The sequence below is a fragment of the Onychostoma macrolepis genome, chromosome 21 (assembly GCF_012432095.1).
Source record: "Onychostoma macrolepis isolate SWU-2019 chromosome 21, ASM1243209v1, whole genome shotgun sequence".
Classification (NCBI taxonomy): Eukaryota; Metazoa; Chordata; class Actinopteri; order Cypriniformes; family Cyprinidae; genus Onychostoma; species Onychostoma macrolepis.
This window is the reverse complement of record NC_081175.1, coordinates 22,130,561-22,147,796: the sequence shown is the minus strand read 5'-3', so window position 1 is coordinate 22,147,796 and position 17,236 is coordinate 22,130,561. Positions and strand designations below refer to the sequence as shown.

Here is a 17,236-nt window from a genome sequence, read left to right as displayed (position 1 = left end):
GTTTCCGGTCGTAGCTGTATCCTTGGGCTATCTGCACTGTAAAAAAAAAAAGTTGAGCCAACTTAAAATTTTAAGGCAACCAGCTTCAGCAGATTTTTGAGTTTGCTCAATTTATTTTTGTGAGAATTCTCAAATTTTTGTTGTATAAACTTAAAATGACAAATTGAGAAAACTCACAAATCTGTTGAAGCTTGTTGCCTTAAAATTTTAAGTTGGCTCAACTTTTCTTTTCTTTTCTTTTTTTTTTACAGTGTGTGCACTTTCAAGGCTAAATATAATCCATTCAGAATTTGAATAAAAGTTTTGTTTTTCCTGCTGCTAATGGCCATATACTCTATACAAGCAGCAAAGTTTTGGGAGGGAGAATGGGAGAAAAATATAATTTCTCAAAATAGATGTTCAAGCAATGCATTAATAGATTAATAGAAAAATATTAGAATTTTAGTGTCAAGATATTTTTTTTTACATGCGTTTGCAATTATTTATAAATAAATAGTGAATCTAGTGAATCTTGCAATTCTTTCACTGTACATTGCAAGTTAATACAGTCAGGTCCATATATATTTGGACACAGGTACAATTTTTATTATTTTAGCTGCGGACCAAAACATATTCAAGTTACAGTTATATAATAGACAATATTCCATGGTCAGGCGTGGGCTACTCTTTTGTTATTTCTATATCAATTAAGCAGGTAAAAGTTCTGGAGTTGATTCCAAGTGTGTCATTTGCATTTGGAAGCTGTTGCTGTGACAAATCCATCAGAGAGATAGCAGGAACATTATGAATGGCCAAATCAACAGTTTGGTACATTCTGAGAAAAAAAGAATGCACTGGTGAGCTCAGCAACATAAAAAGGCATGGACGTACATGGAGGACAACAGTGGTTACCTTCTAACCCTTTCACAACATCCAGCCAAGAGAAGAACACTCTCCAGGAGCAAGTCTACAATCAAGACGAGACTTCACCAGAGCAAATACAGAGGGTTCACCACAAGGTGCAAACAAGGCCAGATTAGACTTTGCCAAAAAAAACATCTCAAAAAGCCAGACCACTTCTGGAAAAGCATTCTTTGGACGGCTGAAATTAAGATCAACCTGTACCAGAATGACAGGAAGAAAAAAAGTATGGAGAAGGCTTGGAACAGCTCATGATCCAAAGCACACAATATCATCTGTGAAACATGGTGGAGCAGTGTGAAGGCATGAGCATGGCTTCCAGTGGCACTGAGTTACTGGTGTTATTGATGACATGACAGAAGACAGAAGCAGCTGGAAGAATTCTGAAGTGTACAGGGATATACTGTTTGACCAGATTCAGCCAAATGGAGCAAAGTTGATTGGGCGGCGCTTCATAGTACAAATGGACGATGACCAAAAACACAGCAAAAGCAACCCAGGAGTTTGTTGCAATGGCAGAATAAAGTCAATCTCCTGATTTCAACCCGATTGAGCATGCATTTCACTTGCTGAAGACAAAACTAAAGGCAGAAAGATCCACAAACAAACAACAATTTTTGTTCAACCCCTTGAATTAAAGCTTAAAGTCTGCACTTCAATTTCATCTTGATGTTTTTGTATATAAATATATAAAATAAAAAACAATCCAACCTCCAATCCAACCCACTGTGGGAATTCTCACGCAAAGTTGAACTCAAAAGTTGGCAGCCCTGTAATCTTCATGAACCCTGTCATAGTTGGCTGCTGGCATGAGTCACCAAAGTGCGGTGGTGACGGAAGACCAGAGAATTACCACCTGTTTATCCAAACAGCAGGTACCGGGTTTTAGACTCTCACATGCTGGAGAGAGGAGATGTGAAGAGTGTGACAGTGCTGGGTAACAACTGCCAAAAATGTTAAATAAAACTACGCAGGTGAGGCAAAATTGCGTCACTGGGGAATGTCCCACAGTTTTATTTCTCATTTTTGCAGCAGTCAAAGTGTCATGGGAACCCTCATTGATCAAATAATTACACATAAGCTGTATAAAACACAGTAAAGCAGAACGTGGGGGAAGAACAGCTCAACATGGTACATGGTGCTAGTATCTCCAATCTCATAAATTGATTAAATTTGATTATACACACCTAATGATAAACAGTAAATATTGCTGGTGTGTGCCTCATAGAAATATAATCTCTGGAAGGATCCAACAACATGTCCGAGCCAACCAGCCAGGTAAAACACACCAAATAATCCATTGTTTACTATTAATATAATAATAGCAAAATAATATGCATTAAATAGAAATGGATGTGTTTGCCATTTATAATATTGTGATATTTTATTGTTGCAGCTCCCCAAAAGGCTTTAAGAACGAGACTCTGAACTGTTGTGTTGTCTGTCTATCTATCTATCTATTTTAGATATTTATATCTATTTATTTATTTCCTTCCAAGAATTTAAGGTGAGTTTGTACAGAAACAGAATTTCAAAAACAGAATCCAACAAATGGTGAACTGATTTAATTTCTTTAAAATGGCACAAATAATTCCACTGTAATGGAAAAATGTGTGTCATGAGCTTAAAAAAAAAAAAAACCTCAACACCACACAAATTGTCCATGAGAGTTTACCGCAACTGCACACATGTTGTTCAGTTAATACAGGGACTGTGTACTTTTAAGATATGGTTTTGGCACACTTCTAAGAGAGATAGGATTTGGCCTGTTTATAAAAGCAGCAGAAGTCACTTCAATGCCACACTTGCAGCAACTGTCTGATGATGATGATGGCGATGCTGGGAGTTTTCATCTCTGTTGCCTTCATCCTGGGCACAGCAAATGCAGCTTCTGTAAGTGTTCTGTATGTTTAACAGTTCACTATGTTTATGTAGTAGAGTAGCTTAATAATGAAGCTATTGTGAAGTATTATATTACTAAATAACCCTATTACTTAAAATGATATCTATTTTAACTTTTCATACAGGGCCCCTAAGGAGACAATAATGGGGGGAAATTATGAAATGGAAGGAAAAAAATATTTGAATGATTTTGCATTCTTTTGAGAAACTTTGCGTTCACTCACAATGTTTGAACTGTGAACGTTTTGCAGTTGGGAGCTGTGTACACCGAGGGAGGGATGGTACAGGGAAAGAGTCACAGTGTTGGACTCTTCCGCTATATGGACGTGTTCAAGGGAATCCCCTTCGCCGCTCCACCTGGCAGATTAGAGAAGCCCGTTCCTCACCCAGGCTGGGACGGTGAGTACACCTGTCTGTTTAAATGTTTTCAGGCACAGCTGGGGTCTAAAATAAAGGAGTGTATTGACGGTGCACTGCTGCTGACTTTACCTGCACAGGTGTTCTGAAAGCCACCGACTACAGAAAGAGGTGCATGCAGCTCAATCTTCTCGCTACTGATGTTGTGGGCAGTGAAGACTGTCTCTACCTGAACATCTGGGTCCCTCAGGGCAGAACTGGTAATGCAAACATGTTCCAATTCACAAGACAAAACAAAAAAAGTATGTTAAAGGGATAGTTCACACAAAAATTACAATCCTGTCATCATTTACACCGTTTGGCTTGACACCTTCTCCTTTGCAGTGTCTACCAATCTGCCTGTTATGGTGTTCATCTATGGTGGTGGCTTCCTGCTTGGTGCTGGTCAGGGTGCAAACTTCTTGGACAACTACCTGTACGACGGACAGGAGATCGCAGACAGAGGAAATGTCATTGTGGTGACATTCAACTATCGTGTCGGTTCCCTGGGATTCCTCAGCAGTGGAGATGCTGAAGCACCTGGTAAGAAATTGTGTAAAAGATTTCATTTGAATAAGAGTCATACAAATATTGCAAATAAATAAATGTCCCTCCCATCTACTGTTTTTCCTTATCACATATTATGGGGACATGCAAAAATACAAGCATTTTCAGTAGTTGTCACTCAGTTGTGACAAAAAAAAAAGATAGATGGGAGGAAAAATTATATTTCAATGCTTTGCTTTGCTTTTTTTTTTTTTTTTTTTTTGCAATATGTCAAAACTTGTGTGATGGAAACAATATTAGGTGAGAGGAAAAACTATATTTCAGTTTTTTGCGAGCAAACACAAAGTTTCTTAGGGGAACATTTGCAAAAGTGTCATGCAAAACTCTCACAAATGTATTGTGTTCCCTTGAGAAACTTGAAATAAAAAATTTTCTCCCACCTCATATTATTTCCATCACACAAGTATTGCAAGAAAATGCAAAAGCATTGCAATATAAGTTTTCTTCCCTTCTCATTTTTTCCATAATAACCATATTGTTTTATAAATCATAATAATTTATAAACATTTTATAATTTCCATTATAAAAATGTTATTTATGAATGTTCTCTGTTTTTTTAAATGTTTAAACAATGTTTTTTCTTGGTTATGCGAACACCATCAAATAAACACTGAAACTGAAAGACCTAGCTCATGTCCCAATGTGCATACTATCAATCATAAATTCTATGTGATATTAGTAATTTTCAGTACTATTTAGGGCAGATAGGGTGGATAGTATGCACATTGGGACACAGGGTTAGACTTTGAAAAGAATAGAAAAAACCTTTACAACGAACCATCAAAATAAAAGTGCAGTTTAATTTAAAGAAATTATGACAGAAATATATTACTAATATAATATAGTTTACTAATAATAATATTTTTTTAAGGAATATCATAAAAACAAGGTGTTTTTTCATTAATTTGTACAGTTCTGTTGTGCAGCATCTTGGCAAATGAATACTATGATAATATTGTTGGGTGATTTTATCATACAGTATCACATAGCACTAAACATGATTAAAGACCTGATAACTTTAAAAGAATGTTCTATTAATGTTACTGAAAAAACATTTTAATTACTTTGAAAGAACCTTTGAAAGAACCCAGAAGCTGGATAGAAGCTCCATTCAAAGTTTTGGACCCCGCTGTATTCATGTATGTATATATGGATTGATAGATTGTATTATTTAAATGATGACCCGAGCATGTCCTGTTCGACAGGAAACTATGGCCTGTGGGATCAGCACGCCGCTATCTCCTGGGTACACAGAAACATCAGGAATTTTGGTGGCAATCCAGACAACATCACCATCTTTGGGGAGTCAGCAGGAGCCGCCAGCGTCAACTTCCAGGTGCTGTATTAAAAATAAAAAAAATAAAAATTACTTATATATATTTATATTTTTATTTATTTATTTTTGCTTGCATGCTATTACATTTTAATGACTGAGTCTTTAATGATTTCACTCTAAATATGATGGCAACAGGTTTGAATAAAGGTTTAATTTATTAATATGAAAACCAGGAGAGGTTCTCAGTAATATAGTTTCTAATTTCTGTGTGTGTGTCCTGCACAGATTCTTTCCCCTAAAAACAAGGGCCTGATCCGCAGAGCTATCTCACAGAGTGGTGTTGCTCTCTGTCCCTGGGCTGTCAACAGAAATCCACGACAGTATGCTGAGGAGGTGAGCTTCATTTTTACTGATTAAAAATCAGACTTGGTACATTGTGTACATTAAAACTATATGGGTAAATTCTTTTTGTGCCCCTTTAGATTGCAAAAAAGGTAGGATGTCCTACTGATAGCGGGATGGTTGCTTGTCTGAAGAATAAAGATCCAAAGGCTGTAACTCTTGCTGGGAATGTGAAATTCAGTACATCTGCTTCTCGTAAGAAAATTCAGAGAGCATATTTAGAACTTAAAAATGCTTTTAAAGCAATTAAAATTAATTTACGCACTCTCATGTTCCAAACCTGCATGACTAGTCGTCCTTTTCTATGCAATTACAAAAAACGGGGAAGCCAATATTTTCAGTGATTAAGTCATTTAAAGGGATAGTTCACCCAAAAATGAAAATTCTGTCATCATTTACTCACCCTCAAGTAGTTCCAAACCTGTATGAATTGCTTTGTTCTGCTGAACACAAAGGAAGATATTTTGAAGAAAGTTTGTAAACAGGCTGTTTTGGGGCACCATTGACTTCCATAGTAGGAAAAAAAAAATACTATGGAAGTCAATGGTGCCCCAGAACTGCTCTGTTTCCCACATTCTTCAGAATATCTTCCTTTGTGTTCAGCAGAACAAAGACATTCATACAGGTTTGGAATTACCTGAGGGTGAATAAATGATGACAGAATTTTATTTTTGGATTAATTCTTCCTTTAAAATTAATACATTTCTGCTAAAACCTAAGTAAATTCAATGCAAAGAGAAAATATCAAGTCTGACAATCTTTTCCAGAACCCATTGTACACAATCTGGCTCTGTCCCCGGTCATCGATGGTGATTTTCTCCCCGACGAGCCTGAAACCCTTTTCGGGAATGCTGCTGACATTGATTACATCATTGGAGTCAATGACATGGACGGCCACATCTTTGCCACCCTTGACATCTCATCTATCAACAACGCACTGGTGTCCACCCCTGTGTAAGTGTGCTACATTAAAGAGTCATCTGAAATCATTTTGAGAACTTTTAAGGAAAAAAATGTATTCTAAAGAATAAAAAATCTATATGAAAACACCTTTTAAGTCAATGCATGGGGCCTTTTGTGGTCCAAACTTGAAAAAGCAATACGATTTCCAAAAACTGCTATTGATTTCTAACAGGGCGGATGTCAGGGCTCTCTCGATTGCTCTGTCTGAATCTAGAGGAGTAGATGCTGGTATCGCAACTTATGAGGAGTACACAGTCAAATGGGGTAGTAAGCCTAGTGATTCGGACATTAAGAAAACAGTTGTGGACATGGAGACGGACTACATCTTCCTGGTGCCATCCCAAGCGGCCCTGTACCTCCACTCTGACCATGCCAAGTAAGTTGTTCTCATCTTATTTACTGGTCTCCTAAAATGAAACTGAATGGTATAAACCTTAAAAACAACCTTTTCTTCCCCATTAGATCTGGAAGAACCTACTCGTATCTGTTCACTGAGCCCTCTCGCATGCCTGTCTTCCCACTCTGGATGGGTGCCGATCACGCTGATGACCTTCAGTATGTGTTTGGGAAGCCTCTCAGCACTCCTCTGGGCTACTTTCCTCGCCATCGTGATGTCGCCAGATACATGATTTCCTACTGGACCAATTTTGCTCAAACTGGGTATATAAACATTACAATGTTTTATAATACTACAGTGTTAAAATACTTCACCTTGTTCCACTAAAATGTGTAGTAACAACTATTATATATAGAGAAAGAAAACTAGTTAATGATTTAGTAGTTTTGTTGAGTTTGTCTTTTTTATACAGTATCTATATAGTTTTTGTTCATTTTTATTTTATATTTGGTTTTAGATATTTTAGTACATCAAGTTAAACTAAATGAAAATTAGGAATTTAGAATTAAATTTCAGACAGAAATTTGCGGCCAGAGAAATTTTCAGCAATTTTTTATTTTTGGGTGAACTATTTTAATTAACCATAATAACCCTGGTGCCACTTGTGGTGCATGATGATGGCTGTATGTCATTTCTAACTTCCCTCATTGTCTGTCTTTCTTTCTTCCTCACAGTGACCCTAACAAAGGTGAGTCCAGTGTTCCTGTAAACTGGCCTGAGTTTGCCAGCAGTGGCCATAAGTACCTGGATATCAACAACAAGATGAACAGAGACAGTGTGAAGCAGATGTTGAGAACGCGTTTGGTTTACTACTGGACTACAGTCTTTGCCAGCTTCCCTGGTGTCCAGAAGAACTGAGCACTACCAAATCGACTAGAAATCATGTAGCCATTCTAGCAGTGAATATGATTCAAAGATTCATGCAATAAACAAAATATATGATGCTCAAAACAAGCTGTCCTGTTTTCTGTATTAGCTTGCCATGACATCAAAAGAATCCAATGCTATTTTGTGATGCTTAAAGATTACTGAAGATAACATAACTTTTTTTTTTTTAGTTAAAGGGGGCATAACACACACAGTTTCACCCAATCTCATATTAATCTTGAGTACCTATAGAGTAGTATTGCAGTGTTCATATCTCCAAAAAGTCTTTAGCTTTATCATATTTGTAAAAGAAAAATACAGCTTTACGATTCTTTCCAAAAAAAGCGAGAAGGTCCTCGCTGCAGAACACAAGATCCAGGGAGCGCGGTTGGATCTAGACCCAACTCCTCCCACCTTACATTTACCTAAACCTACCCGTCTCCACGCCCTGATCCCTAAACCCACTCATCCCCACCCCTAAACCTACCCATCTACACCCCTAAAACCTCCCTCTCCTCAGATAAAGGTGGCATGGTCACATAACCCTAAACAATACAAGGGGCCCTGAACCAACTCATCCTGGTGCTATCGGGCCCCTTAAAGATTGAATTTAGTCAGGAGGACCTCAACTGGAACAAAACATGGACATAGAATATTTAATTCACCTACAAAGGTATTGTTTTTACTGATTGTGATACTGGTTTATTGGAACTTGACAAAGCAATTAAAATTCTTAATCTATTTGGAAAATATCACCAGGTTTATATAGGCTACAGTTCTGAAATGATGAATGAATGGGTGTTCATATACACTGCTACTGAATTTATTTATTTATTAACCGAATCAAAACCAAATTCGCCAATGCACTTTGCTCATGAAGTAAAAGTACATGTACAGTGTCGCACTGTACATTTATTACTCTGAATCTGAAAGCTCACCTGCGTGTGGGCGTGGCCTCGTGAATGTCAATCACGCGCAGCGTCACGTATCCACGGATCTCTTGAACGCTACGGACATATGCTGTGTTTGACCCCTAGAAAAAAAGCATAGCATGCACAAACAAACATTACCGCTTTACTTTCTACATAGAAACTAAAATGAGAAGGAGGGCTTATCGAGAACACTGACTGGCTGTCATAGTGTATGTGACATCGCAGGTGTCATGGAGAATTCACGGGTATCATTGATGTTCAAGGCGGTCGCGGTGGCAGCGATCGGTCTCACCGCCACGTTAGTCATGCTCGTTCAAGATCCATCAGACACGGTGCTCGGAGGGGGATACCCAGAACTGTGGCGGAAAGCCGGACTGGCAGGAGCCCCTACGCGGGCGGCAGCCTGCATACTCACGGGCGTGTTGCTCCTAGCGATGGGCTGGTTGTACAGACTGTTATTCGCTCCTCTGGAGCTGCTCCGCGGTGTGGATGAGGTGGGGTACATCGCGGAGGACGGGCGCTCTCGTGCCCAGGCTGCCAACGAAGTGCGGCGGCGACGGAAGACCGGAGAATTACCGCCGGTTTATCCAAACGGCTGGTACCGGATTTTAGACTCTCACATGCTGGAGAGAGGAGATGTGAAGAGTGTGACAGTGCTGGGTAAGTAACAACCGCCAAAATGTTAAATAAAACTGCGCAGGTGAGGTAAAATGACACCACGGTAAATGTCCTACAGTTTTATTACTCATTTTCAGTGTCATGGGATCCCTCATTGATCAAATAATAACACAGAAGCTGTGTATTAAACAAATGATCAAATCAGAACTTGGGGGAAGAACATCATAAAGCAACACGGAACGCTTAAATTGGTTACGTATGCATGCGTCAAAGAGCGCAATCGAACGGAGACGTGTTTTTAGAAGTCGAATCTGAAAGCAGAGGGAACACAAGTGTGTACTGCGTTCCTGCGCCCCATCTAAACGGTTTTGAACGCAGGAATGAATGCCACCTCTTAGACAATTAACAGTTAAAATTATTAATGAGTTACATTTCCCTATGAGACTCCGCACATTTTCAGTCATGTGTTTCCCTTCTGTGCTGCGCAGACGCAAATCTGAGACTGAAATAGCTTTCCATTGACTGTTTTGAAGCCAGATGGGTTTGCAGGTCATTTCAAGAACAGAAACAGTCATTTACATCCTGACATTCCCAGCTTGAGATCAATAATGCAGATGCTTTGTCGCATATGTTGCATCCCCATGTACTGCACAGAGAAAGAGCTTATGACCCAATATTTTTACTAAAGGGGTAAATTTCCATTCAATTTGATTACATAATGCTAAACTGTGCATCTTGCAAGCACTGCAAGTATAAATGTAAATACTTGCCTATATACTTAATCTAAAACAACATTCTAGTACAGTTATTATACATGCAGTCTTTATGATCTTATAAATCAAGAGACTACTTAAAAAAAAAAAAAAAAAAAAATTCACACTGCCGGATTATTTAAATGAATTGTTAAAAAGAGAAAAAGTCATTTAAAAGATGAAAGCTCAGGACCTAAAATATGTGCCTTATACATTTATATAAATAGGCTATTAACTGAATATTAGCTGATGTAATGGTAAGCATTCTTTTGCAATAAATGTATGCCATAATTATCTATGCTAACAAAATTAATACCATACATTTTTATGACAAAAATACAGGTTGCTGAAAGCAGCTTGAACTCATTTGGGTGATTTCTCACAGATGCTATGTTGTGTATGTTGCTGCGAGATATGCAGCTATATTAATATCTTCGATCAGTTTGTTATGCAAAATCAGCATAGTTATTGAGAACCTTCTGAGACATGCTTGAGGCTCTTATTGATTTCAGACAGGGTTGCGGAAGAAGAGTAGTGAAAGCCGCCAGCATGTGTCAAGTTTGATGAATGGCTTTGACCTTTGTGATCTCATAATAATATTAATGATAACCATATGTGACCTTTGATCTCATAATGAGTTTCAGATGTGGAAATCGGAGAAGCCTGAAATTTCGACGTCATCCGGGGCCGAGTTATGTAGTTTGTATGTGTCCAGCCGGTGGAAAAACCTGAAATGATCTGTCGAGTAATGTTTTTGAAGATTTTATGGTGCGTTTTGAATCTTTTGAATCTGTGTGGTGTGCCCCTCCCATCTGCGGCGCGCCTATCAGGTTGCATTCCGAGGCGCTCTGTCTCTCTCTCTCTCTCTGTATGGGAGAGCTGTGAGAAAAACAATAACAGGATAAATAAACAAATTTAACAGGTCAGTTTTAATTTTATTCTGTTGGTTGTATAAAAACAATTTAAATGAAATAGGCTATCAATGAGAAGGGATAAACAAATGTTTAGCTTAACGAATAAAATGGTTAAAAAATATAAATTGTCTAAAAAAAATACAAAAATACAAATAAATAAATTGTCTTACATTTTTCAAGAGAAAAATAAAAAATAAAAATAAATACATTTTCTTACATTTTTCAAGAGAAAAAGATTCCACCTCGTGCGAGGATGACCATTCTTCGAATGTGAGGTTTACAAAATTTGTGCTTAGTTTGAGCTGGAAAAGGTCCTCTCTCTCTCTCTCTCTCTCTCTCCGCAAGCATGAGCATGATATTGCGTGTGTGTGTGTGTGTGTGTGGCGCTTCCGTCATTTCTGGCCGTTGTGAGTGAGAAAGCTTTGCAAACATTCAAATTATTTGTATACTTTAATGTTTAAATAAACAGAATCCCTAATACATATGAAGTATTTATATTTTAACTTATTTCGCATCAAACGGTTGTTTAAAAGTTTCTTATTTTATTCATCCTCTTCAAAATTGTATCCCACCACACACGGTGTGATGAAACATGCAAAGTCTTTCTGTATGTTTTTAAAAATAAAACTAGTAACATTTCGGTAATCTTACAGCTGCGCGATGACTTGTGAACCGTTAAAACTTAACAACAGTATTACCACTATTAATAAGCAGTCTTAACAACAAAAGCATATGTTTAATACATATTGCATATAAGTGTTCACAACGTAGGTATTTTCTACCGCCGGACATCTTTTTCATTTAGCTTGATCTGTGCTTTTTAAGTGCAATTAAATATTCTCAGGAGACTCCATTGACCCACTGAAGATGCTCCTCACATGTGCTGATTCATTCAAGTGTAGTTTACAACTCTGAAGAATGCGTGCCATGGTGACATGGACAATTTTGTAAAGACTTTTCACATGTCTGTAGTTGACTTAAACACACATTTTAAATGAGCTGGAATGTTATGGGTAAAAGGGCTGGTGCCTGCAAAAGCCATAAACTCGCTCTTCAAAGACATGACCCTTCAAATCACATGACCATCAGGCAAGATGTTACATCGTCATATGGTCTGTCTACATATATTTCTGAGTAGACACCCAAAAGTATATTTTCAGCTAAGGGTATGTTTCGCCCTACTGATAAAGAGCGTTCAGAAAGGTACGACTATATAGGTGTAGAACTAGATCATAGCTACAGGCTCACCCTAGTAGGCTGATACTCTAAGATATGGTCGCTTTTTAATTTTTAATTTTATTTCGCCTTTTAAGCAGTAATATGCCTTGAAATGAGTTAAATATAAAATTTTCTAAAAGATAAAACTTAAATAAGGAATCACCGGCTTCGCGCTTGACGGAAGATATGTCAACGCTGTGACAAACACCCAGACGCCTTCACATATGGAACTTTTTTTAAATATTGCTAGTTTATTTTTTTAAAACATACAGAAAGACTTTGGCGAAATGTTTTATCGCATGTATGAGGGGATTAAAACATTGGAGATGATACTTAAAATAAGAACCTTTTAAAGATGCTGAAGTGTTTAATGTGGAATAAATCTAATATAAACTATTCTTTAGTTGAAATAAGAGTCACCGGACATCAGCTGAAGTAGGGAAACTCTCTCTTAGAAAAAAGGTTAGCAGACTAACATCTCAGATCATCTGGTCTGTAACTCGGCCCTCACCCTCCCTTGTCTTGTCTGTGTCGGTTTCACATTGGAGATTACCCCAAAGAGGAGCTGCGAGTTTTGTTTATATTTAATATCGTTTACAACTTAAACATTTTTATTTATTTTTTATTTTATTTTGGAAATCTTTAATTCACAGAATGGACATCATTGTTCACAGAAAAAACGTAAGACCTTTTTATTGTCACCTAGCCTGGCTATTGTAAATGTTTATTTTTATATAGTATGTTACATATAATCACATTTTATTTATTGACATCTTTAAATGACGAGAATGATGTGTTTTATAAGTTCAATAAACTTAAATAAATGCTGAATATGTGTTTAAAATGTATGATGAATGAATTGCCTTTGTAACATGTTGGCATATATACACTGTGTGCAGAATTATTAGGCAAGTTGATATTATGGTCATATTTTTTTGCCAAGAAAATTTTACCAATTGCAAACCACATCAATTTTAATAACTACTATTGATTTTGTATTTAATCATTTCTAAGTTATATATAATTGTCCATGAAGGCTGAAAGTCAAAAACTCCTTATTTCAGGTGTGCTGAATTTATTAGGCAGGTTTTCTTTTACAGATAAAATGAGCCAAAAAAGAGATTGAACTCAAAGTAAAAAAATTTTTAAATAATTAAATGTCCATGAGAAGGATGCAATACTAATTCAATAATAGAATTAGCAAAGTTAAGGCATGATCATTGGGCAGCTAAATGCTCATTGGGTCAGCAGGGTCAGAAAAAACAGGTGGAGAAGAAAAGACACGTTAACTGCAAAAGAATTAAGGTGAAGAATTAGCTGTGAAACCATCAGGAATCATTTAGTCTCCAGCACCATCATTTTCCAGAACTGCAACCTTCCTGGAGTCTCCAGAAGTCCAATGATCATGCCTTAACTTTGCTAATTCTATTATTGAATTAGTATTGCATCCTTCTCATGGGCATTTAATTGTTTAATTTTTTTTTACTTTGAGTTCAATCTCTTTTTTGGCTCATTTTATCTGTAAAAGAAAACCTGCCTAATAATTCAGCACACCTGAAATAAGGAGTTTTTGACTTTCAGCCTTCATGGACAATTATATATAACTTAGAAATGATTAAATACAAAATCAATAGTAGTTATTAAGATTGATGTGGTTTGGAATTGGTAAAATTTTCTTGGCAAAAAAATATGACCATAATATCAACTTGCCTAATAATTCTGCACACAGTGTATGTATTACCATTGGTGATTTTCAGAATCTTAAAAGCATATTAATGGCTGATTATACTGTATTCCGCACAAACTGGTCTACAATAGTATGCCATCAGCATGAACGTACATGTTTGTGTTTTTAAGAAAAACAGCATTTATGTGTGGTTAGTGAAAAAACTAAAATACTTGTTTAAAATGTGTGATAAATGGTTTACTTTGCTGAAACATGATTGTTACTTACAAAAAAAAAAAAAACAAGTTTGTTATTTGAGTCTCTTTTTAGCTTGAAATGTTTATTTTTATACTGTATGCTACATATAATCGCTGAAGAAGTTTTGACATTTGTGTTTTTCAGTATCTTAAAAATATATTAATGGTTAAAGTCTGATTATTCAGTACAAACTGAGTTACAATAATATGTTAGCATCGTGAATGTACATGCTTGTGTTTTGCAAATTTATGATGAAATTTCTTGAGTTTTCATAATTAAGATAGCTTACAATCAATATTTTATATAAAAAAAAAAAAAATTGATGTATAGGCAGAAATTGTTGTGTGATGGGTAGGTTTAGGGGGGTGATACAGTATAAAATTAATTAATATAATGTAAATATGAATATAAAAGTTTGTAAATATGATGTAGAAACTTTACTCTTCTGTGAAACTGCTTTGCAACAATTTGTTTTGTGAAAAAGTTATACAAATAACCGTGAATTGAATTTAAATATGTCTATGGAAATAATACATTGAAAAATAATGTTTATGGCCTTCAAACATGACATGTCCGGACACGTCGAGGACCCCAATAGCCCTTACCGTTTACCTGTTAAAATGTAAATTTTTTTCACCCTTTACTTATTTCAACGTTGCTGTTTTGCTTTGTTTTATATCGTGTGTGATCGCAGAGTATATTTATTTATTTTCATTTTAAAAAAGAGAATACGACTCGGGACGATTGAATACGCACGCGTGTGTGTGAGAGAGAGAGAAAGAGAGAGAGAGAGAGAGAGAGAGAGAGGATAGCAACATGTGTAAAACCCCATAAAATGTATAAATTGTGACTGCTTGTTCCTGTGTAAGCTTAGGACCGCTAAATTGTTCATGAGCATGTCTAATTAGAAATATTTATTTCGTAACGGATAGAACCGAAACACATGTACATACACATAGAACTGTTATTTAAACAAACTTCTTAAAACAAACCGTAAAATTACGCGGACAAAGTCCACAGCTCTCGGGTTGCATCTGTCTAAACAGAACAACAATGCCGGTGCAGTTAGGCTAAGCTAAACTGAACGTCTGAATTCTCTGGAACGAATTTCTGAAAGGTTGTGAAGTAAACGCTACCAACATTAAATTCGTAGATTAAAAGTTGAATAGTTGTAATTTAGACAAATAATTTAAAAAGTTTTGAAGCCGGCCGGGATTAGATACGTGATCAAAACGAACATCTAATTGCGTCACAGCGATGTAGCCCACTGAGTCATCGCGCAGCTGTAAGATTACCGAAATGTTACTAGTTCCCCTTCAATTTGGCCACTCTACATTGCTATGCTATGGGAAATACCTTTTCCTCAAATACTACTGAAGCCTTATTGAATCTCGCCAGTGAAACTGGCCAATGGCGTTCAAGCGTGCGAAATATGAGCGGGAATCCCACTCTATAAAAGGCAGTGCTTGTACGTCATCCATTCAGAATTTTTTTCCTTCAGCAAGAAGCCTATCAAAGACATCTACTACTCACCGTGATCTACACGCTGCAGCGGACACGCCTTCTCTTCCCTTGCTGTGTTCCGGTGAGCTTCGGACGGACAAAGATGACCTCTCGCGATTGCCACAATTCAAAGATTGAACCCTCCGATGGCCACGAATCGTGCGTCTTCTGCCTGGGTCGCGCCCACGCAGAGGCGGCGCTTCGGGGGTCGGACTGCCCCCACTGCGGAGATATGAGTCTCCGGACTCTCAGGCTCCATGTGGCCATCGTCCAAAGTGATGAACTCGCCCAACTAGCTCTGCTGCACTCTTCCTCTGCAGCCTCTTTTGAGCCAAGGAGTAAAATGCCGCGAGCTTCTGATGTGAATCTGTCCGAGTCGGGTGACAAGACCGCGCCGGCTCAGTGCCCACGCGCTCCTCACCCCCCTGCTGCAGGTCCCCTTCCAGTGCGCTTCATGACCGCTGATCTCCACGAGGATGAGGATGATGCCATCTCGGTGAGAGAGGAGTGGTCCAACAGCCCACTGGATTACACTGCGCCCATCAGTGACGCTGGGGACCTCCATCACAGTGATGTTGAGCTCCTACGCGTCCTGACCAAGGCGGTTGATGAGCTCGGTCTGGACGGCACCTCCGACCGAGCCGGCCAGAAGCCGTCTGGACGAGTGGTTTCTCCAGTCGGATCGCGGCCGAAAGGACACCCCGCGGAGGCCCGGCCCCTTTTTCCTGGAGGTGCACGACGAGATAGCGAAATCGTGGAACGCGCCGCTCACCAATCGGGTGCACAATCCAGGATCCTCCCTTCTGTCGTCTGTGGACGGCGCTGACCGAGCGGGGTATGTTAAACTCCCCTCTGTGGAGGAAGCCGTCGCTGCCCACCTCTGTCCTGCAGCTGTGGTGAACTTGAGGGTGAGAAACAACGCGTCTCTCTCATCTAAACCTTGCCGCGCCACCACAAACTTCACTGGCCAGGCTTTCTCAGCGGCGGGCCAGGCAGCTTCAACACTGCATGTCATAGCGATATTTCAGGTGTATCAGGCCAAGCTCCTTCAGTCCCTGGATGAAGGTGGCCCGGACCCTGAAGTGTTCAAAGAGCTCCGACGCGCCACAGATCTGGCCCTCAGAGCGACGAAGGTGACAGCTCGAGTGATCAGCCGCAATATGGGGAATCTGGTGGTGCTAGATCGTCACCTTTGGCTGACTCTGACCGAGTTGAAGGACTCGGAGAAGACGGCCCTTCTGGACGCTCCCGTGTATCCCTCAGGTCTCTTTGGAGCGGCCATTAGCCACTTCTAACCAAAGCGCGCTGGTGCGAACCCTCCTGCGCGTTCCCACTCCTCCTCAGCGCAGCGCGCAGAAAGACCATTCGCCCCTCCTACTGCTGCTTGGCGCGAGCATGAGCTGGCGGTGAGACCAAGACAGCCTTGGCCGAAGCACCGCCAGGGCTCGAAGGGCCAGAGACCCCGCCCTGACAGAGACAGCAGGCCACCGACTCTGGGATCAAAGCCGCGTTCCTGATTCTCTCTCTCGGAGGAGGAAAGCTGCACTCAGCGCCGAAGACGAGCCACTGAGAAAGTCTGCTCGCTCTGCTGTGTGTGTTCACCACGCCCCCCTGCCTGTTGCAGGCGGCAAGAACGATTGTCATGTTTGTGTTTTGACTGTTCCACAGTGCAGTGCAATAAAGTAAAAAAAAAAAAAATCACCTC

The 17,236-nt window shown here is 38.9% G+C and overlaps 2 protein-coding genes and 1 long non-coding RNA gene across 6 annotated transcripts in view; 2 read left to right on the top strand and 1 right to left on the bottom strand.

Moving 5' to 3' along the window:
• Positions 1-2,663: 2,663 nt before the first annotated feature.
• Positions 2,664-8,748, bottom strand: LOC131528623 (uncharacterized). Of its 4 annotated transcripts, XR_009267895.1 has the most exons (7): positions 8,609-8,707; positions 6,885-7,062; positions 4,830-5,104; positions 3,530-3,738; positions 3,292-3,416; positions 3,027-3,215; positions 2,664-2,769 (listed from the first exon to the last, which is right to left on the bottom strand). It is a non-coding gene; the product is annotated as an uncharacterized LOC131528623 (long non-coding RNA). The 4 variants fall into 4 exon arrangements; XR_009267893.1 differs by having other exon boundaries at positions 3,027-3,416; XR_009267894.1 differs by having other exon boundaries at positions 3,027-3,416; positions 4,949-5,104.
• On the top strand, positions 2,715-8,066 carry LOC131528614 (bile salt-activated lipase-like). The gene is made up of 11 exons (XM_058757900.1): positions 2,715-2,793; positions 3,054-3,201; positions 3,300-3,419; positions 3,544-3,741; positions 4,971-5,101; positions 5,327-5,434; positions 5,524-5,638; positions 6,211-6,397; positions 6,579-6,782; positions 6,869-7,066; positions 7,478-8,066. The coding sequence occupies exons 1-11, from the start codon at positions 2,722-2,724 to the stop codon at positions 7,659-7,661; spliced, it is 1,665 nt and encodes a 554-aa protein (XP_058613883.1). The 5' UTR covers positions 2,715-2,721; the 3' UTR covers positions 7,662-8,066.
• Positions 8,682-17,236, top strand: part of zgc:92275 (cholesterol 7-desaturase nvd) — a 22,777-nt gene continuing 14,222 nt past the window's right edge. The window contains exon 1 of the mRNA XM_058757914.1: positions 8,682-9,262. Coding sequence (XP_058613897.1) covers positions 8,833-9,262 — 430 coding nt within the window. The 5' untranslated portion in view covers positions 8,682-8,832. The remainder of the gene's footprint in view (positions 9,263-17,236) is intronic.

Excerpts from the sequence above, each read along its gene's own strand:
- LOC131528614 (XM_058757900.1), top strand. The coding sequence starts at position 2,722 with ATGATGATGATGGCGATGCTGGGAGTTTTCATCTCTGTTGCCTTCATC. Across the intron at positions 3,742-4,970 it reads TGGAGATGCTGAAGCACCTG|GAAACTATGGCCTGTGGGAT; the intron begins GTAAGAAATTGT and ends CCTGTTCGACAG. Across the intron at positions 5,639-6,210 it reads ATTCAGTACATCTGCTTCTC|AACCCATTGTACACAATCTG; the intron begins GTAAGAAAATTC and ends AATCTTTTCCAG.